The sequence below is a fragment of the Balaenoptera borealis genome (genome assembly GCF_965194805.1).
Source record: "Balaenoptera borealis genome assembly, chromosome: 7".
Classification (NCBI taxonomy): Eukaryota; Metazoa; Chordata; class Mammalia; order Artiodactyla; family Balaenopteridae; genus Balaenoptera; species Balaenoptera borealis.
The window spans coordinates 107,999,559-108,021,630 of record NC_138864.1 but is presented as its reverse complement, the minus strand read 5'-3'; the positions used below and the strand labels follow the sequence as shown (position 1 = coordinate 108,021,630).

Here is a 22,072-nt window from a genome sequence, read left to right as displayed (position 1 = left end):
AACAAACTGATATTGAACAAAAAATATTTATCATAGGTTATATAGTAACTAAATGTGAAAGCTGGAAGTGACATTAAGAATCATCTTGTTTATCTTTTTTATTTTTATAAAAGAGAATGTTGAAGTACTGTATTTAGTAATTTATTTATTTAAAGCACATGAGGGAAGCTAGTAGAATTACACATTCATAAGGTTCTTATACTGTTTATGAAGTCGTGTTATAGTATCTGATGGTAGACTGTGATAATATAAGGATGAATACTGTAACCTCTTGAGTAATCACTAAAAAAACTAGGAGATATAAATGTCAACAGAGAAGAAAAAATGGAATATTAAAAAAAATATTCAGGGCTTCCCTGGTGGCACAGTGGTTAAGAATCCACCTGCCAATGCAGGGGACACGGGTTCGAGCCCTGGTCCGGGAAGATCCCACATGCTGCAGAGCAACTAAGCCCGTGTGCCACAACTACTGAGCCTGCACTCTAGAGCCCTTGAGTCATAACTACTGAGCCCATGTGCTGCAACTACCAAAGCCCATGCGCTTAGAGCCTGTGCTCCGCAGCAAGAGAAGCCACTGCAATGAGAAGCCCACGCACCGCAATGAAGAGTAGCCCCCGCTCACCGCAACTAGAGAAAGCCCGCGTGCGGCAACAGAGACCCAAAGCACAGCCAAAAAAAAAAAAAATTTCAGCTGAGCTTCCGGCTTTCAGTAATGGTAGAGTAGTTTGGTTATATTAGCCCTCCTGCAAATAATGATTATATCGTTAGTCCAAAACTGTGCTTCCCTGAAACAAAAAACCCCACACTCTTTGAAAGTACTGGTGAGTGGTGAAAAGCAGGCAAAACTGGAGGGAAATTAATGCCTGGAAGACAGAAACTATACTGGGTGAGATTTGTGTATATCTGGCTCGTCTCTGAGGGCACTCCACAATTTTTGGGTGTGGGATCATAGAAAGCCATAGTATTTACTGGACAGTGGGGACAGAACACAGTTTGAAATTAGAAGAATGATGAAAATTTAGGGTGGAAATCCTGGGAAAGAGGGAGCCACAGATACAGTGAGCCTCAAAATCAATTTTAAACTCTGCAAAAATCTTTGGCTGACTACTCAACTATGCTTATACAGGGGACGACGCTAGTAAACCTGGCAAAAAGCAGTAGCTGTCAGCTGAAAGAACTGAATGGAGAGTTCACTTGCAACTCACCATGGAGAAGATAACATTTGGAGTTTGATCCCAGCTAAGTTAACTGCCTGCTACAGGAACATCTTAGATTCTAGAGTGTTTGCATTATATCATTCACAATGTCTATATACAGTAATAAAAAAATAAAATAAAATAAAATTGCTAGAAGTGCAAAGAATTTGGAAAATGTAACCAGTAGTCACATTTTACTATAAGCAGCAAGAGGAAACCAGGTCATACCTTCACCACTTTCCTTTGAAATTCCCTCAAGTAAATATCCAAGTTTGTTTACAAATTCTGCTTTCCACATAACTGCAGGACACAGTTTCACAGAGCTCTGTGCCCGTACATAACAAGGATCCACCTTACTTCAGTTTACAATAACAAGTTTCTGACTTCCTTCTGATCCTCCAAGACCAGCTTTCTACAAGCAGTCTGTGAGCCCTCACTGCCTCTCCTTCAAGACCAAATTTATAATAACAGTCCGTCAAGGCATTTTAGATTTTCTTCATTATGCTCACTAGAATTCTTCCAGCCTCTACCCATTGTCTGGTTCCAAAAGCAGTTCCACAATTTTAGGTATTATAGTAGCACCTCACCTCCAGGTACCAAAATCTGTATTAGTGTTTTATTGCTGCCATAACAAATTACCACAAATGTAATCACATCCATGATCTCACAGTTCTGTAGGTTAGACATTGGTCTCATGGGGTAAAGTTAAGATGTTGGCAGTGTGCTGTTGCTTACTGGAGGCTTTGGGAAAAAAATCCACTTGCAATCTCAGTTAAGGTTGTTGGCCAAATTCGTTTCTTTGTGGCCATAGATTGTAAGTCCCTGTTTCCTTGCTGGCTGTCAGCCAGGGGTTGGTCTGTGCCGTTTCAGGTAACATAGTCACAGGTTCCATGGAGGAAAGCATGGACATCTTGGGGAAGCCATTTTGCTGAAATGGATTATTTGCTGGATGGGCCTAACACCAAACTAGAGATGGCTGAGGAGAGTGAAAGTGTTAGCGAATTTGAAGATAGTGCTATAGAAAGTAACTAGTTTGAAGAACAGAGAGAACAGATTAAGGAAAAATAAACAGAGCTTCAGAGAACTGTGGCATAACATCAGGTGGCCTACCACTTGATATATAATTGGAATCCAGAGGGAGATGTGAGAGAATGGAGCGGAAAAGGTATATGAAGAAATAATGAACAAGTATTTCCCAGTACGCATTTATTCTAGAAGTGCAAGGTTGACCTAACAGTCAAAAATCAACATAATATTTCTCATCTAAAGAATAAAGGAGATAAATCTTGATGCTAAAAAGCACTTGATAAAATTCAGTGGCAATTTGTAATTAGAAATATCTTTTCAAAGCAAATAATAGAAGGGAACATAATTATTCTGATAAGAGTACCAAAAAATCTACAATAAACTTTATACTTATTGGTGAACAATTAAAGGCTTTCCCTTGAAGACTGTGAATGAGACAAGGATGCTTACTAATCCTGTTTTTTAAGTAACACTTTACCGGAAAGCCCTACTTGGTGCAATAAGTTAAGAAAAAAATAAAATATCTAAAGATTTGAAAGATGACATGAAAGTATCTTTGCAGACAACATGATTGTGTATATAGAAAATGCAAAATAATCTATATATTACCTATTAGAATTGATACATGAATTTACCAAAGTTACTGGATAGGCTAATATCCAGAATCAATTTTATTTCTACATACCAGCAACTGATCAATAAGATACAATTTTGAGAAGATGGTACCATTTTAATTAAAATCAAATCATTAGGAATAAATCTACCAAAAATTGTGTACATCTCTACACAGAAAATTATCAAATGTTATTTAAAGTAAGACTTGAATAAATGGAGGGATATATCATGTTTTTAGATTAGAATATTCAATACTATAAAGATAGCACATCATCTTATTTTGATTCATGAATTCATTGAACCCTCAATCAGAATTTCAATTGGCTTCTTTTAAATACCAAACAGAAATGCATACGTTTGTGTGTCAAAAGACATACCAAGGATACCTTTAGTACTGTTTTTCATAATAGCCCTGAAATGGAAGCAGGCCAAAGGTCCATCACTGGTAGAATCAAAAAATAAATTGTGGTATATTCATATAGTCAACAGTATGCAACAGTGGAAATGAACGTATTACCATTGTCAAATGTAACCACACAGATAAATCTCAAAGAAGTCACATACTAACAAATACATTCTGTATAGTTTTGTATAAATTAATTTCAGACTTAACTGGCACAACTAATCTATAGTATTAAAAGTTAGGATAGTGTTTATCTTTAGGGCACCAGCATGGTTGTGCTTGGCATGTAGGGGGCTTCCGAAGTGCTTGAAATATTTTCTTTATCGTAGTAGGTTTGTTGTAATTCACTTATGATTTGCACATACAAGTTTGTAATAATTCACCTATGATTTAATTATCTATTGTATACCAAATTACTACAAAACATAACCAGATTAAAAGGATAATAAACATTTATTTTCCCACACAGTTTCTGTAGGCTGGGCATTTGGGCGTATCTTAGCCGCATGGTTTCTGCTTGAGGTCTTTTGTGAGGTTGCAGTTAAAATGTTGGCCAGGGTTGCAGTCATCTGAAGGTTTGATGGAAGCTGGAAAATCTGCTTCCAGGTAGCTTACTCACATGACTGGCGCCTTAATGCAGGCTGTTAGCAGGACACCTCAGTTCCTTATTGTGTAGACCTCTCCATGTTGCTGCTTGAATGTCCTCATGATATTGTAGCTGACTTCACCCAGAGCAAGTGATACAAGAGAGTACAAAGTGAAAGTCACAGTCATTTTTATGACCTAGTCTTTGAAAACACATCCCAACATTTCTGCAGTCTTTTGTTGGATAAAAAAAGGTCAGCTCTATTCAGTGTGAATGAATAGCGGGAAATAGTCGCGGGGGCATCTTTGAGGTTATCTACTGTATTAGTTTTCTAGGGCTGCCATAACAAAATACCGCAAACTGGGTGACTTACACAACAAATTTATTTTTTCACAGTTCTGGAGGCTAGGAAATCAAGGATCAGAGTGCCAGTAGGGCTGGTGTCTGGTGAGAGCTTTCCCTTGGATTGCAGATGGCTGCCTTCTCAGTGTGTGCTCACATGATATTCCTTTGGTGCATGTGCAGAGAGAGAGAGAGAGAAAGAGAGAGAGCACGAGCAAGCAAGCTCTTTGTTGTCTCTTCAAGGACCTTAATCCTAACAGATCAGGACCCCACCCTATGACCTCATTTAACCTTAATTACTTCCTTGGAGGCCCCATCTCCAAATAGGGTCACACTGTGGGTTAGGGCTTCAATATATGAATTGGTGGGGGGGGGGATGGGGGAATACAAACATTCAATCCATTTAACAGTTACCTCATGTATTTTTCTATATTTTTGTTATAATTTAATACAAAGTTAACTTTTAAAAATGGCTGATAATTTCTCAGGCCTGTACAAAGAAAGATATCTTTAGAGTAAAAAAAACAAAACCAAAAAAAAGCACCAAATGCTGAGTAGAATGAAGGACAAAGATAAGCAAGCACATTCTAACAGTGAATTTTTTTAAAATATCAAGAATAAAGAAAAAATTCTAAATTTTATGTAAAGTAAAGATCATTTGACCCATAGTTTTACTTCAGGTTTCTCTCAGCAGCATTGCACGCAAGGCAGCAAGGGAGCATTGTCTTCATAGTGCTGTAGGAAAATAACTGTCAACCTGGAATTCTGTACCCAGCCCAACTGTCATTCATCAGTGAGGGTGAAAGAAAGGTAGTTTCAAACGTAAGGGTTTACCATAAATAGTTAACCAATCACTTTGTAAGAATTATTCATAGATTTATTCCAGCACAAACAAATAGAAGGCAATAGTGGAATTTAAGAAGTAATAGTGAGCAATGGAATTCTCACTGTTTAGGTAATTCTAAATTGATGTTGTAAGTTTAAAATTTAATAACAAGCTCAAAAATTCCAGGAGGACAGCACCGTGATAACTTTTTTTTTTTTAAGGGAGCTTTATTTTTATTATTTTTGGCTGCATTGGGTCTTTGTTGCTGTGTGGGCTTTCTTTAGTTGTGGCGAGCGGGGGCTACTCTTTGTTGAGGTGCGCAGGCTTCTCATTGCAGTGGCTTCTCTTGTTGTGGAGTACAGGCTCTAGGAGCGCGGGCTTCAGTAGTTGTGGCACGAGGGCTCAGTAGTTGTGGCTTGCGGGCTCTAGAGCACAGGCTCAGTAGTTGTGGTGCACAGGCTTAGTTGCTCCGTGGCATGTGGGGTCTTCCTGGACCAGGACTCAAACCCGTGTCCCCTGCATTGGCAGGTGGATTCTTAACCACTGCACCACCAGGGACGCCCACCATGATAAATATTGATGTTAGATGTAGGTAAAAGCATGTTAAGGTTTTTGTGGTTTGTTTTTGTATTTTTTGTTTTTGTTTGGGAGGAAGATATTGTTAGTGATATTAAACTTTGTCAAAAAAATATATGGGTTAGTAACTAAGAATATAAATGAAATGTAAAGCTTTAATAATGTTGAAATAAAAATGGAACAAAGAAAAGTTGATTGAAGGTTGGTAAGGAAAAAATAATAAAGACAAAGTATATAAATAGAAAAAAGAAAATAAATTGGATGGAATTAAGTGTAAATGTGTTAGTTATCTCTTGCTGTGTGACAGATTAACCCAAAACATAGCTGCTTATAGCAGATGTTTATTATCTCACAGTTCCTGTGGTCAGGAATCTGGAAGTAGCTTAGCTGTCTGGTTTTGGTTCAGGGTTCTTCATGAAGTTGCAATCAAGTTGTCAGAGCTGTAGTCATCTGAATCTGGAAGATTCACTTCCAGTTTCATTCATGCAGTACTTGATAGGCCTCAGTTTCTCCCTGGCTATTGGCCAGGTGCTTCGTTTCTCACTTTGAGAGCCTTTCTCTAGGCTGCCTGGATGTCTTCACAGCCTGGCAGCTGGCTTCTCCAGAGTGAACTGAGGGAGAGAGCCTAAGATGGAAGCTGCAGTGTTTTATAACCTAATCTTGAAAGTGACATGCCATCACCTCTGATGCTTTCTCTTGGTCACACAGACCAACCCTCGTATAATGTGGGAGGGGACTACACAAGGATGTAGATATTCAAAAGTGGAGATTTGGGAGGACCATCTTGGAGGCTGGCTAGCAAACAAGATATTTCAATTATAATAATAAATGTAAATGGGTTTACTTATATTATTAAAGGATTACTTATTAAAAGAGTCTCAGATTGGGTAAACAAAATAACAGACCTACTATACAGCCTTTTACATAAGACACTTCCAAACAAAATGACGAGGAAACATTTCAAGTAAATATGTCAAGAATATATGCTAGATGTATACTAACACAAAAAAATGTAGTTTAGCATTATTAGTATAAGCCCCAATAGGAATCAAGGTTTAAAGCATTAAAAATGACAGTGAGATTTTGTATTTTGACAAAAGTAATGGTCTTAAAAATGGTATAACAGGAGCGATCTTACATATACTTAATAACATTGTTTCAAAATATGTAAAGCAAAATGTTAAATACAAGAAATTAAGGTCTTGGGAGACTTTATTTATTTTTGGATTTTGAATTTTATTTTATTTATTTTTTTATACAGCAGGTTCTTATTAGTTATCCATTTTATACATATTAGTGTATTTATGTCAATCCCAATCTCAAGGTCTTGGGAGACTTTAAACACTTCTCTTACATGGCCAATCAAGCATAAAAACTTCAGACTGTAGTTGACCTGTATATCACTGATAACAAAATTGACCTTGGATTTATAACCCTGTGTCCAAGAGAGAATACATAATATTAATTCTTTAAAATTTTAAAATTGAGAAACATAATGTACATATAGAAAAATGCATAAAAGTTGTAGTTGTATACATTATGTCCACTTTCTGTGAGACACTCTTATAATGATCATATACATTAGGTGGTAGTACATTTCTGGTATTTCAGAAATGTTTTATGTATCCTTCTTGGTCATAACTACCCCCAGTAGAAACCACTTTCTGACTTTTATGGTAGTTATTTCTTTGCTTTTATTTAGATTTTTACCCCCCTGCGCATGTATCCCTAAACAGTAAAGTTTAGTTTTGCCTTGTTTTGAACATTCTGTCTATAGAATCATGCAGTATTTTGGGTCTTGTTTCTTTTTTTTTTTTTTCCCACTCAGTATTCTGGTGTAAGATTCACCCTTGCTTTTGGTGTAGCTCTAGTTCATTTCAATTATATTTTATATTTCCTTGATTGAATACTTCCTAGTTTATTTATATTCATTCTACTATTAATGGGCATTTGGATTATTTTCTGTTTGGAGCACTTATTAATAATGAAATGGCTGTAAACAGTATCCCTGTACCTCATACCACACTGCCTCATTACCATAGCTTTATGTCTTTGTATGTAAGCATGCATTTCTATAGGGTATATATCTAGGAATAGAATTGCTAGATCATTGGGTATACATCTCTTTACTAGGTAACGTTAGACTTTTTTTCAAAGTGATTGTACCAATTTACACTCCAGCCAGCAGTGTGGGATTTCCTGAGGCTTGATACTGTCAAACTTTAAAAATTTTACTAATCTAAGGGGTATATTATATATTTTTTATTGAGCTATAACTCACGTATCATAAAATTCACCTTTGTAAAGTGTATAATTCAGTGGTCTTTAGTATATTCACAAAGTTGTATAACCACTACTACTAACTCCAGAACATTTTTACCACCCTAAAAAGAAACCCCCAACCCATTAACAGTCCTACTCCCTGTTCTACCCTCCCCTCAACCCCTGGAAAACATTAATCTGCTTCCTGTCTTTATGGATTTGCCTGTTCTGGACATTTCATATAAGTGGAATCATACAATATGTGGTCTTTAGTTTTTGGTTTTACTTACAATAATCTTTTCAGGGTTCATCTATATTGTAGAAGTATCAGTACCTCATTCTTTTTATGGGTGAATAATATTCCACTGGGTGGCTATACCATATTTTATTTATTCATTCGTCTGTTGATGGACATTTGGGTTGTTCCCACTCTTTGGCTATTATGAATAATGCTGCTATTGGCAGTCATGCATAATTTTTTATGTGGACATGTTTTCAATTCTCTTGGACATTTACCTGTGAGTAGAATCCCCAGGTCATAATGTAACTATGTTTAACTTTTCTAGGAGTGCCAAACTGTTTGACAAAGTGGTTGTAACCATTTTACATTCTTGCCAGGAGTGTGTGAAGTTCTGATTTCTCCACATCCTCACCAACACTCACTATTGTCTGTCTTTTTTTATTATACACACCATAGTAGGTGTGAAGAGGTATATCAATGTGGGATTTTTTTTTTCCCACTTGAAAAGTTTTATTGAAAAAAAAATTATACAGATAAGTTCTTGGTCTGACAGCAAGAAAGGTTTTAGTTCCCTAACAAGTTTCACCATCTTTTCATGTGCTTATTGGGCATTTGTATATCTTTTTAAAATCCTTTGCTCATTTAAAAAAAATGGGGTTATTTGTCTTTTATTGTTGTTTGAAATAGTTGTTAAATATATTTTGGATAGTAGACCTTTATTAGGTATATAATTTGCAAGTATTTCCTCCCATTCTGTGGCCTTCCTTTTCACTTTTTTGATAGTGTCCTTTGAAGTACAGAAGTTTTAAATTTTGATGAAGTCTAATTTGTCTTTTTTTCTTTGGTTGCTTGTGCCTTTGTTATTATACCTAGGAAACCATTATCTAATCCAAGGTCACAAAGATTTACACCTGTGCTTCCTTCTTCTAAGAGTTTTATTTTTTACATTTTGGTCTTTGGTCCATTTTGAGATATTTTTGTATATGGTGTGAAGCAGGGGTCCATTTTCATTCTTTTGCATGTGGATATGCAGTTGCAATATGAGTTTGCAGTTGTCTCAGCACCATTTGTTGAGAGACTGGTCCTTTTCCCTTGAATTGTCTTGGCATCATTGTCAAATCCTTGTGGTTTTAATTTGTAATTTTCTAATTACTAATGAGTTTGAGAACCTTTTTCTATACTTATGAACCATTTGGATATTCTTTTTATTTAAATACCTATTGGAGTTTTGCCCTTTTTTTTTGTTTGGGTTATCCGCTTTATCCTCATTGATTTCTAGTTCTTCTGTATTCTAGATGTGAGTCCTTTGTTGGTTGTATAAGTTGCAAATAGCTTTTCCCACTCAAGTTTGTCTGTTCCCTTTCTTGATATCTTAATGAACAGAACATTCTTAAAGGTAATGTCATTCTTTTACTTTCAGAATAATATTTTTGGTGTCTTGATCAAGAAATGTTTTCTACCCCAAGTTCTCAAATGTATCTTCTGTACTATTTTCTACAAGCATTATAGTTTTAACTTTCATGTTTTAGGTCTATAATCTACCTGGAATTGTTTTTTGGATATGGTATGAGGTACCAGTCTTTTTTTCCCATATGGATATCTAGTAGTCCGAGCACCATTTGTTGAAATACTTGTCTATACCCATTGCTATGCAATATCAACTTTGCCATGAAACAGGCATCCTTATATGCATTGGTCTGTTTCTGGGCTCCTGTTCTCCACTGCTCTATATTTCTCTCCCTGTACCAGCAAAACATTGCCTTATCATCACAGCTTTATAATAGTGTAGATATATGGTAGAACAAATCCTCCTCTCTTATTCATTTGCAGTAGTGTTTCTCAGTTCTTGTTTTGTATCCTTATTTCTCTTCTCTCTGTGTATGTATATAATTTTATCATGGATTGTTTAGCTTTCCCCTCAGTTGAGTTTACCTCTTCCTGGGACACTCCCACCAAGACCATTAATAACAACCAAGAAGTTCTAACCTGGGCAATCTTATCCCCCAGATTTTTCATTCATTGGGACTTTAGGGATGTTTTCCACAGGCAGCTAGTGAGACCAACCATCCCAGTGACTGGCCATGCTGCCAAAATGAGTCGCTTTTGGTCATGCTGCCAAATGACCTCTCATTCTTTGATACACTTCCAGAAAGCTACAGTAGAAACCTGGCTTGATGCCCACCTTGCTATAACAATTTTTATGCAAATAAGTACAAATATCCAAGCAAAACTCATACCTAACCTACTGGAGTAACATTCATTGGGCGAAACTCATAGACTGGTGCAGTACTAGTTGCACTGGGCTCCACATTGCCTTTTCATCCTAGGACAGTGTACAGAGGTCTGTCAGGACCATTTTTCTCACCCTGAGAAAGGGATTATGACCCTTGGGTTTTGAGATTTTTGAACTACTGTGAACAATTTTATGCCAACAAATTGGATAACCTAGAACCTATTTTGATGGCTTAACATAAATTTTGAGGGAAGCAGCCCTTCCCTGGCATAATCAAGAGGTGGGATCCAAACCTTGCCAGATGTATGACATGGCATGCTAGTAGTAGAAATCTCCATGTCCACCTTTACTGTTGGGGAAGCACCAGCCCCTCCTTTGGCATGATAGGAAGGAGCTTGAGTCCAAGCTTTGTGGGTGACCAGAATCGATTACACATTTAGCTGAGTCCAGTTGTTATGGAGGTTCATAGGAATCCAGCTTCTTTTCTGAGTGGCCAGAAGATCAGTTTTGGACAAAATGACCATACTCCTCACTTGTTAAACTCATTTATTAATTTTCAGAATTTCTCTGGCAATTATTTTTGATTTTGTATGTCCATTATTATAGTTGGCCTTTAAAAAAAATTACAGTTTTTGCTATGAACTTCCCTCTTAGTACTGCTTTTACTGCATCCCATAAGTTTTGGTATGCTGTGTTTTTGTTTGTATGAAGGTATTTTCTAATTTCCCTTTTGATTTCTTCTTTGACCCATTGGTTGTTCAAGAGTGTGTTATTTAATTTTCGTATGTTTGTGCATTTTCCAGTTTTCCTTTTGTTGTTTCTAATTTCATCCCATTGTGGTTGAAAAAGATACTTGGTATGATTTTAATCTTCTTGAATTTGTTAAGACTTGTTTTGTTACCTGACATGTGATCTATTCTGGAGAACGTTCCCTGTGCACTTGAGAAGAATGTGTATTCTGCTGCTGTTGGGCAAAAAGTTCTGTATATGTCTGTTAGGTCAATGTAGTTCCAGCCCACTGCTTCCTTATTGATTTTCTATCTGGATGTTCTATCCATTATTGAAAGTGGGGTATTGAAGTCTTCTACTATTATTGAATTGCTCTCTTTTCCCTTCAGATCTGTCAATGTTTGCTATATTTAGTTTTTTGAAAGTTGTTTTGACTATTCTGGGTCCTTTATATTTCCATATAATTTTAGGATCAGCTTTGAATTTCTACAACAAAAAGCCTGCTGGCATTTTGATAGGGATCGCATTGAATAGAATAGATCTATTTTGGATAAATCAATTTGGGAGAATTGCCATCTTGACAATATCTAGTCTTCCAGTCCATGAACAGAAATTGTTTCTCCATTTATTTAGATTTCTCAGCAGGGTTTTGTAGTTTTCAGTGTGAAAGTCTTACATTGCTTTTATTAAATTTATTTCTAAGTATTTTACTCTTTCTGATGCTGCTATGAATGGAATTGTTCTGTTAATTTTGTTTTGGATTAATTGTTGCCAATATAGAAATCAGCAGTTGATTGTTGATTTTTTATTTTCACGTGTTGATCTTGTATCCTGTAACCTTGATATGGTCATTTATTTGTTCCATTTGTGTGTGTGTGTGTGTGTGTGTGTGTGTGTGTGTGTTATATTCCTTGGGATTTTCATGTACAGGATCATGTCATCTGAGAACAAATACAGTTTTACTTCTTCCTTTCCAAACTAGATGTCTTTCTTTTTTTCCTAATTGTACCATCTTGAACCTTCAGTACAATGTTGAGTAGAAGTGGTGAAAGCAGATATCCTTGCCTTGTCCCTGATCTTAAGGGGAAAGCGTTAAGCATGACGTTAACCATGGATTTTATGAAGATGCCCTTTATCAGGTTGAGGGCATTCCCTTCATTCTCCAGCTTTTTTGAGAGTATTTATCATAAATGGGTGTTAGATTTTGTTGACTGCTTTTTCTGTATCTGTTAAGATGATCATGTGGTTTCTGTCCTTTTTATTATTAACTTGGTATGTAACACAAAGTGATTTTCTTTTTTTTTTTCCTATTTTAAAAATTGAGGTTGAGTTGATTCACAATATTATGTAAGTTTCAGGTGTACAACATAGTGATTCACAATTTTTAAAGGTTATACTCCATTTCTAGTCATTATCAAACCTTGCCTGTATTACCTGTGCTGTACAATATATCCTTGTAGTTTATTTATTTTATGAATAGTAGTTTGTGTCTCTTACTCTCCTACCCCTATATTGCCGCTCCCCCTTCCCTCTCCCTACTGGTAACCACTAGTTTGTTCTCTATATCTGTGAGTCTTTTTCTTTTTTGTTATATTCACTAGTTTTATTTTTTAGATTCCACATATAAATGATATCATACAGTATTTGTCTTTCTCTGTCTGACTTATTTCACTTAGCATAATATCCTCCAAGTTCATCCATGTTGTTGCAAACAGTAAAATTTGATTTATTTTTATGGCTGAGTAGTATTCCATTGTGTATATATACCACATACTCTTTATCCATTCATCTGTTGATGGACACTTAGGTTGCTTCTATATTTTGGCTGTTGTAAATAATGCTGCTGTGAACACTGGGGTGCATATATCTTTTTTTTATATATAAATTTATTTTTTGTTTATTTATTTTTGGCTGCGTTGGGTCTTCATTGCTGCGTGTGGGCTTTCTCTAGTTGCAGGGAGCGGGGGCTACTCTTTGTCACAGTGTGCGGGCTTTTCATGGCGGTGTCTTCTCTTGTTGCAGAGTGTGGGCTCTAGGTGCGCGGGCTTCAGTAGTTGTGGCACACGGGCTCAGTAGTTGTGGCTCACGGGCTCTAGAGCGCAGGCTCAGTAGTTGTGACACACGGGCTTAGTTGCTCCGCGGCATGTGGGATCTTCCCGGACCAGGGCTCGAATCCGTGTCCCCTGCATTGGCAGACGGATTCTTAACCACTGCGCCACCAGGGAAGCCCCGCATATATCTTTTTGAATTAATGTTTTCCTTTTCTTTGACTGTATCCCCAGGAGTGGAATTGCTGGATCATATGGTAGTTCTGTTTTTAGTTTTCTGAGGAGTCTCCATATTGTTTTCCATAGTGGCTGCACCAGTTTATATTCCCACCAACAGTGTAGGAGGGTTCCCTTTTCTCCACACCCTCTCCAGCATTTGTTATTTGTGGACTGTTTAATGATGTCTGTTCTGGCAAGTATGAGGTGATATCTCATTGTGGTTTTGATTTGCATTTCTCTAATAACTAGTGATGTTGAGCATCTTTACATGTGCCTGTTGGCTATCTGTATGTCTTCTTTGGAATAATGACTATTCTGTACTTCTGCCCATTTTTAAATCAGGTTGTTTGTTTCTTTGTTTGTTTTGTTTTTCTTAACATCTTTATTGGAGTATAATTGCTTTACAATGGTATGTTAGTTTCTGCTGTATAACAAAGTGAATCAGCTATACATATACATGTATCCCCATATCTCCTCCCTCTTGCATCTCCCTCCCACCCTCCCTATCCCACCCCTCTAGGTGGACACAAAGCACAGAGCTGATCTCCCTGTGCTATGTGGCTGCTTCCCACTAGCTATCTATTTTACATTTGGTAGTGTATACATGTCCATGCCACTCTCTCACTTCTTCCCAGCTTACCCTTCCCCCTCCCGTGTCCTCAAGTCCATTCTCTACATCTGCATCTTTATTCCTGTCCTGCCCCTAGGTTCTTCGGAACCATTTTTGTTTTTTAGAATCCACTTATATGTGTTAGCATATGGTATTTGTTTTTCTCTTTCTGACTTACTTCACTCTGTATGACAGATGCTAGGTCCATCCACCTCACTACAAATAACTCCATTTCGTTTCTTTTTATGGCTGAGTAATATTCCATTGTATACATGTGCCACATCTTCTTTATCCATTCATCTGTTGATGGACATTTAGGTTGCTTCCATGTCCTGGCTATTGTAAATAGAGCTGCAGTGAACATTGTGGTACATGACTCTTCTTGAATTATGGTTTTCTCAGGATATATGCCCAGCAGTGGGATTGCTGGGTCGTATGGTAGTTCTATTTTTAGTTTTTTAAGGAACCTCCATACTGTTCTCCATAGTGGCTGTATCAATTTACATTCCCACCAACAGTGCAAGAGGATTCCCTTTTCTCCACACCCTCTCCAGCATTTATTGTTGGTAGATTTTTTGATGATGGCCATTCTGATTGGTGTGAGGTGATGCCTCATTGTAGTTTTGATTTGCATTTCTCTAATGAGTAGTGATGTTGAGCATCCTTTCATGTGTTTGTTGTCAATCTGTATATCTTCTTTGGAGAAATGTCTATTTAGGTCTTCTGCCCGTTTTTGGATTGGGTTGTTTTTTGATATTGAGCTGCATGAGCTGCTTGTATATTTTGGAGATTAATCCTTTGTCAGTTGCTTCATTTGCAAATATTTTCTCCCATTCTGAGGGTTGTCTTGTTTATGTTTTCCTTTGCTGTGCAAAAGCTTTTAAGTTTCATTAGGTCCCATTTGTTTATTTTTGTTTTTATTTACCTTTCTCTAGGAGGTGGGCCAAAAAGGATCTTGCTGTGATTTATGTCATAGAGTGTTCTGCCTGTATTTTCCTCTAAGAGTTTTATAGTGTCTGGCCTTACATTTAGGTCTTTAATCCATTTTGAGGTTTTTTTTTGTGTATGGTGTTAGGGAGTGTTCTAATTTCATTCTTTTACATTTAGCTGTCCAGCTTTCCTAGCACCACTTATTGAAGAGGTTGCCTTTTCTCCATTGTATATTCGTGCCTCCTTTATCAAAGATAAGGTGACCATATGTGCGTGGGTTTATCTCTGGGCTTTCTCTCCTGTTCCATTGATCTATATTTCTGTTTTTGTGCCAGTACCATACTGTCTTGATTACTGTAGCTTTGTAGTATAGTCTGAAGTCCGGGAGCTTGATTCCTCCAGCTCAGTTTTTCTTTCCCAAGGTTGCTTTGGGTATTCGGGGTCTTTTGTGTTTCCATACAGATTGTGAAATTTTTTGTTCTAGTTCTGTGAAAAATGCCATTGGCAGTTTGATAGGGATTGCATTGAATCTGTAGATTGCTTTGGGTAGTATAGTCATTTTCACAATGTTGATTCTTCCAATCCAAGAATATGGTATATCTCTCCATCTGTTTGTATCATCTGTAATTTCTTTCATCAGTGTCTTATAGTTTTCTGCATACAGGTCTTTTGTCTCCTTAGGTAGATTTATTCCTAGGTATTTTATTCCCTTTGTTGCAATGGTAAATGGGAGTGTTTCCTTAATTTCTCATCATTAGTGTATAAGAATGCAAGCGATTTCTGTGCATTAATTTTGTATCCTGCAACTTTACCAAATTCATTGATTAGCTCTAGTAGTTTTCTGGTGGCATCTTTAGGATTCTCTATGTATAGTATCATGTCATCTGCAAACAGTGACAGTTTTACTTCTTTTCCAATTTGGATTCCTTTTATTTCTTTTTCTTCTCTGATTGCTGTGGCTAAAACTTCCAAAACTATGTTGAATAATAGTGGTGAGAGTGAGCAACCTTGTCTTGTTCCGGATCTTAGTAGAAATGGTTTCCGTTTTTCACCATTGAGAATGATGTTGGCTGTGGGTTTATCATATATGGCCTTTATTATGTTGAGGTAAGTTCCCTCTATGCCCACTTTCTGGAGGATTTTTATCATAAACAGGTGTTGAATTTTGTCAAAAGCTTTTTCTGCATCTGTTGAGATGATCATGTGGTATTTCTCCTTTAATTTGTTAATATGGTGTATCACATTGATTGATTTGCGTATATTGAAGAATCCTTGCATTCCTGACATAAACCCCACTTGATCATGGTGTATGATCCTTTTAATGTGCTGTTGGATTCTGTTTGCTAGTATTTTGTTGAGGATTTTTGCATCTATGTTCATCAGTGATACTGGCCTGTAGTTTTCTTTTTTGTGACATCTTTGTCTGGTTTTGGTATCAGGGTGATGGTGGCCTCATAGAATGAGTTGGGGAGTGTTCCTCCCTCTGCTATATTTTGGAAGAGTTTGAGAAGGATAGGTGTTAGCTCTTCTCTAAATGTTTGATAGAATTCAGCTGTGAAGCCATCTGGTCCTGGGCTTTTGTTTTTTGGAAGAGATTTTTAATCACAGTTTCAATTTCAGTGCTTGTGACTGGTCTGTTTATATTTGCTGTTTCTTCCTGGTTCAGTCTCGGAAGGTAGTGATTTTCTAAGAATTTGTCCATTTCTTCTAGGTTGTCCATTTTATTGGCATATAGTTGCTTGGCATGTAGTAGTAATCTCTCATGATCCTTTGTATTTCCGCAGTGTCAGTTGTTACTTCTCCTTTTTCATTTCTAAGTCTATTGATTTGAGTCTTCTCCCTTTTTTTCTTGGTGAGTCTGGCTAATGGTTTATCAATTTTGTTTATCTTCTCAAAGAACCAGCTTTTAGTTTTATTGATCTCCTTATTGTTTCCTTCATTTCTTTTTCATTTATTTCTGATCTGATCTTTATGACTTCTTTCCTTCTGCTAACTTTGGGGTTTTTTTGTTCTTCTTTCTCTAATTGCTCTAGGTGTAAGGTTAGGTTCTTTATTTGAGGTGTTTCTTGTTTCTTGAGGTAGGATTGTATTGCTATAAACTTCCCTCTTAGAACTGTTTTTTCTGCATCCCATAGGTTTTGGGTCATCGTGTTTTCATTGTCATTTGTTTCTAGGTATTTTTTGATTTCCTCTTTGATTTCTTCAGTTATCTCTTGGTTATTTAGTAGTGTATTGTTTAGCCTCCATGTGTTTGTATTTTTTTATGGATTTTTTTTTCCTGTAATTAATATCTAGTCTCATAGCATTGTGGTCGGAAAAGATACTTGATACGGTTTCAGTTTTCCTAAATTTACCAAGGCTTGATTTGTGACTTGAGATATGATCTGTCCTGGAGAATGTTCCATGAGCACTTGAGAAGAACGTGTATTCTGTTGTTTTTGGATGGAATGTCCTATAAATATCAATTAAGTCTGTCTTGTTTAATGTATCATTTAAAGCTTGTGTTTCCTTATTTATTTTCATTTTGGATGATCTGTCCATTGGTGAATGTGGGGTGTTAAAGTTCCCTATTATTATTGTGTTACTGTTGATTTCCCCTTTTATGGCTGTTAGCATTTGCCTATGTATTGAGGTGCTCTTATGTTGGGTGCATAAATATTTACAATTGTTATATCTCCTTCTTGGATTGATCCCTTGATCATTATGTAGTGTCCTTCTTTGTCTCTTGTAATAGTCTTTATTTTAAAGTCTATTTTGTCTGATACAAGAATTGCTTCTCCAGCTTTCTTTTGATTTACATTTGCATGGAATATCTTTTTCCATCCCCTCACTTTCATTCTGTATGTGTCTTTAGGTCTGAAGTGGGTCTCTTGTAGACAGCAAATATATGGGTCTTGTTTTTGGATCCATTCAGCCAGTCTGTGTCTTCTGGTTGGAGCATTTAATCCATTTACCTTTAAGGTAATTATTGATATGTATGTTGCTATTACCATTTTCTTAATTGTTTTGGGTTTGTTATTGTAGGTCTTTTCCTTGTTTTGTGTTTCCTGCCTAGAGAAGTTCCTTTAGCATTTGTTGTAAACCTGGTTTGGTGGTGCTGAATTCTCTTAGCTTTTGCTTGTCTGTAAAGGTTTTAATTTCTCTGTTGAATCTGAATGAGATCCTTGCTGGGTAGAGTAATCTTGGTTGTAGGTTTTTCCTTTTCATCACTTTAAGTATGTCTTACCACACCCTTCTAACTTGCAGAGTTTCTGCTGAGAAATCAGCTGTTAACCTTATGGGGATTCCCTTGTATGTTATTTGTTGATTTTCTCTTGCTGCTTTTAATATTTTTTCTTTGTATTTAATTTTTGATAGTTTGATTAATATGTGTCTTGGCGTGTTTCTCCTTGGATTTATCCTGTATGGAACTCTCTGTGCTTCTTGGACTTGATTGACTATTTCCTTTCCCATATTAGGGAAGTTTTCAACTATAATCTCTTCAAATATCTTCCCACTCTGTTTCTTTTTCTCTTCTTCTTCTGAGACCCCTATAATTTGAATGTTGGTGTGTTTAATGTCCCAGAGGTCTCTGAGACTGTCCTCAATTCTTTTCATTCTTGTTTCTTTATTTCTGCTCTGTGGTAGTAATTACCACTATTTTATATTCTAGGTCACTTATCCATTCTTCTGCCTCAGTTATTCTGCTATTGATTCCTTCTAGAGAATCTTAAATTTCATTTATTGTGTTGTTCATCATTGTTTGTTTGCTCTTTAGTCCTTCTAGGTCCTTGTTAAATGTTTCTTGTATTTTCTCTATTCTATTTCCAAGATTTTGGATCATCTTTACTATCATTATTCTGTATTCTTTTTCAGGTTGACTGCCTATTTCCTCTTCATTTGTTAGGTCTGATGGGTTTTTGCCTTGCTCCTTCATCTGCTGTGTGTTTTTCTGTCTTCTCATTTTGCTTAACTTACTGTGTTTCGGGTCTCCTTTTTGCAGGCTGCAGGTTCGTAGTTCCCGTTGTTTTTGGTGTCTGTCCCCAGTGGCTAAGGTTGGTTCAGTGGGTTGTGTAGGCTTCCTGGTGGAGGGGACTAGTGCCTGTGTTCTGGTGGATGATGCTGGATCTTGTCTTTCTGGTGGGCAGGTCCACGTCTGGTGGTGTGTTTTGGGGTGTCTGTGAACTTATTATGATTTAGGCAGCCTCTCTTCTAATGGGTGGGGTTGTGTTCCTGTCTTGCTAGTTGTTTGGTATGGGGTGTCCAGACCTGTAGCTTGCTGGTCGTTGAGTGGAGCTGGGTCTTAGCGTTGAGATGGAGATCTCTGGGAGAGCTTTCGCCGTTTGATATTACGTGGGGCCGGGAGGTCTCTGGTGGTCCAATGTCCTGAACTTGGCTCTCCCACCTAAAAGGCTCAGGCCTGACACCCGGCCAGAGCACCAAGACCCTGTCAGCCACACAGCTCAGAAGAAAAGGGAGGAAAAAAAAAGAAAGAAAGAAAAAGTAAAATAAAATGAAGTTATTAAAATAAAAAATATAAAAAGTATTCAAAATAAAAAAATAAAAAATAATAAAAAAAAGAAAGAATAGAGCAACCAAACCAATAAACAAATCCACCAATGATAATAAGCAGTAAAAACTATGCTAAAAAAAAAAATGTGGACAGACAGAACCCTAGGACAAATGGTAAAGGCAAAGGTATACAGACAAAATCACACAAAGAAGCATACACATACACACTCACAAAGAGAGAAAAAGGAAAAAAATATATATAAAAGGAAGAGAGCAACCAAATCAATAAACAAATCTACCAATGATAATAAGCACTAAGTACTAAACGAAGATAAACATAAAATCAGAAACAAATGAGATGCAGAAAGCAAACCCCATTCTACAGTTGCTCCCAAAGTCCACCACCTCAATTTTGGGATAATTCATTGTCTATTCAGGTTTTCCACAGATGCAGGGTACATCAAGTTTATTGTGGAGATTTAATCCGCTGCTCCTGAGGCTGCTTGGAGAAATTTCCCTTTCTCTTCTTTGTTCACACAGCTCCTGGGGTTCAGCTTTGGATTTGGCCCTGCCTCTGCGTTTAGGTCGCCTGAGGGCTTCTGTTCCCTTTTGGGAAGTCTGAGGTCTTCTGCCAGTGTTCAGTAGGTGTTCTGTAGGAGTTGTTCCACATTTAGATGTATTTTTGATATATTTTTGGGGAGGAAGGTGATCTCCACGTCTTAGTCCTCTGCCATCTTGAAGGTCCTCGTGATTTTCTGATGTTAAATCAATTTTGTTTGCATGCTTGGGAAAAATGCTACTTGATTATGATATATAATTCTTTTTATGTATTGGTGGATTCAGTTTGCTGATATTTTGTTAAGGAGTTCATATGTCTATGTCAGGAGGGATATTGGTCTGTTGTTTTCTGAGAATTTGTCAGGCTTTGTTATCCAGGTAATAATGGCATCACATCATTAGCTGGGAGGTAGTGTACCCTCATTTATGTTATAAAAGAGTTTGTGAAGGATTGGTATTATTTCTTTAAATATTTGATAGAATTAACCAATGAAGCTGTTGTGACCTTTGCTTTTTTTGAGGGAAGATTTTAAGTAACTAACTCATAGGTCTGTTTAGATTCTATATTTCTTTGTAAGTCAGGTTCGGTAGTTTGGTATTTCTAGGAATTTTGCCATTTCATCTAAGTTATCTAATTTGTTGGCATATAGTTGTTTATAATATTCTTATAATCATTTAAATTCCTTTAGGGTCAGTAGTGTTGTCCTTTACTTCATTCCTGATTTTGGTAATTTGTATTCCTTTGCTTTTTTTTTTTTTCCTTGTTTAGTCTAGCTAAAGTTTTGTCAATTTTGTTGAATTTTTTCAAAGAACTAACTTTGTGTTTCATTCATTTTTCTTTCATTGTTATTTTTCTGTATTCTAGTCCATTGATCTTTTCTCTGATCTTTATTTACTTTCTTGCTGTGGACTTGGTTTACTCTTCTTTTTCTAATTTCTTTATTGTGGATACTTAGGTTACTGATTTGAGACCTTTCTTCTTTTCTGGTATAGGTGTTTAGAGCTATAAATTTCCCTCCAAGCATTGTTTTAGCTACATCTCATAAATTTTGATTACTGTGTTTTTGTTGTCGTTCTGTTTCCGATTTTCTCTTGTTTTCCATTTGATTTATTCTGGATACATGGGTTACTTAGAAATAAGTTGTTTAATTTCCAAATATTGGGGATTTCCTTTATTTTCTGTTGCTAATTTATAATTTAATTCAGTCGTGTTTGGGGAATATGCTTTGATGATTTCTATCCTTTTAAATGTATTGAGACTTGTTTTATGACTGGCATTTAATCTGTCTTTGAGAACTGTCCATATGCACTTGAAAAGAATGTATTTTATAGTCACTGGGTTGAATGTTCTAGGTTGAGTTGAGGAATTAAATTGTTCAAGTCCTCTATATCCTTGATGATTTTGTCTAGTTGTTCTATCAGCTATTGGGTAGGTATAGACATCTCCAGCTATTATTGTTAAAAGATCTATTTCTCCTTTAGTGTTAAGTTTTGCTTCATATATTTTGAGGCTCTGTTGTTAAGTGTGTATATGTTTATCATTGTTATATCATCCTGATGTATTGAGCAGCTTCTCATTATGTCTCTTTTTGTCTCTTGTAATATTTTGTCTTAAATTCTCTGTCTGATATTAATATAGCCACTCCTGATCTCTTACGATTAGTTTGCATGGCATATCTTTTCCCATCATTTTACTTTCATCTCATTTGTATCTTTTAATCTAATTTGTATCTCTTGTAGATGGCACATAGTTTGATCTTGCTTTTTTATCCTGTCTGGTAATCTCTATCTTTTGGTTGGGGTGTTTAGACCTTTCCCATTTAATATAATTATTGACATGGTTGTATTTACCTTCGCCATTTTGCTGTTTTTTCTATAGAAGTCTTTTTTGTTCCTCTCTTCCTCTTTGACTGCCTTCTTTTGTGTTAAATAAAATTTTCATTGAATCATTTTAATTTCTCTGTCAATATTTTTACTGTTTAAAAAGTTGTTTCTCTGGGGATTAGAATATGCATTTTAATTTACCACAATCTACTTCAGATTAAGACTAATTTAATTTTAGTAAAATATAGAATCTTTGCTGCAGTATAGTTCTGTACTCTCCCTGCTCCTGTTTGCTATATTGTCATGTATATTACATGTATGTGCATTATCCAATACTGCAGTGTTATAATTATTTTT

The 22,072-nt window shown here is 36.3% G+C and overlaps 2 protein-coding genes across 8 annotated transcripts in view; one reads left to right on the top strand and one right to left on the bottom strand.

Annotated features, from left to right (window-relative positions):
* MEST (mesoderm specific transcript) overlaps positions 1–22,072 on the bottom strand; it is a 120,701-nt gene that overhangs the window by 3,391 nt on the left and 95,238 nt on the right. For 2 of the 3 annotated variants that reach the window (XM_082399237.1, XM_082399248.1), the window contains one exon: positions 2,131–3,962. The exons of the other annotated variant lie outside the window; for it this stretch is intronic. In XM_082399237.1, the coding sequence (XP_082255363.1) occupies positions 3,898–3,962 (65 nt within the window). In that variant the 3' untranslated portion in view covers positions 2,131–3,897. Of the gene's footprint in view, positions 1–2,130; positions 3,963–22,072 lie in introns of those variants that run through there. 3 annotated transcript variants of the gene reach the window in all.
* Positions 1–22,072, top strand: part of COPG2 (COPI coat complex subunit gamma 2) — a 142,459-nt gene that overhangs the window by 44,665 nt on the left and 75,722 nt on the right. The window contains exon 10 of one of the 5 annotated variants that reach the window (XM_082399170.1): positions 1,127–2,119. The exons of the other annotated variants lie outside the window; for them this stretch is intronic. Coding sequence (XP_082255296.1) covers positions 1,127–1,139 — 13 coding nt within the window. The 3' untranslated portion in view covers positions 1,140–2,119. Of the gene's footprint in view, positions 1–1,126; positions 2,120–22,072 lie in introns of those variants that run through there. 5 annotated transcript variants of the gene reach the window in all.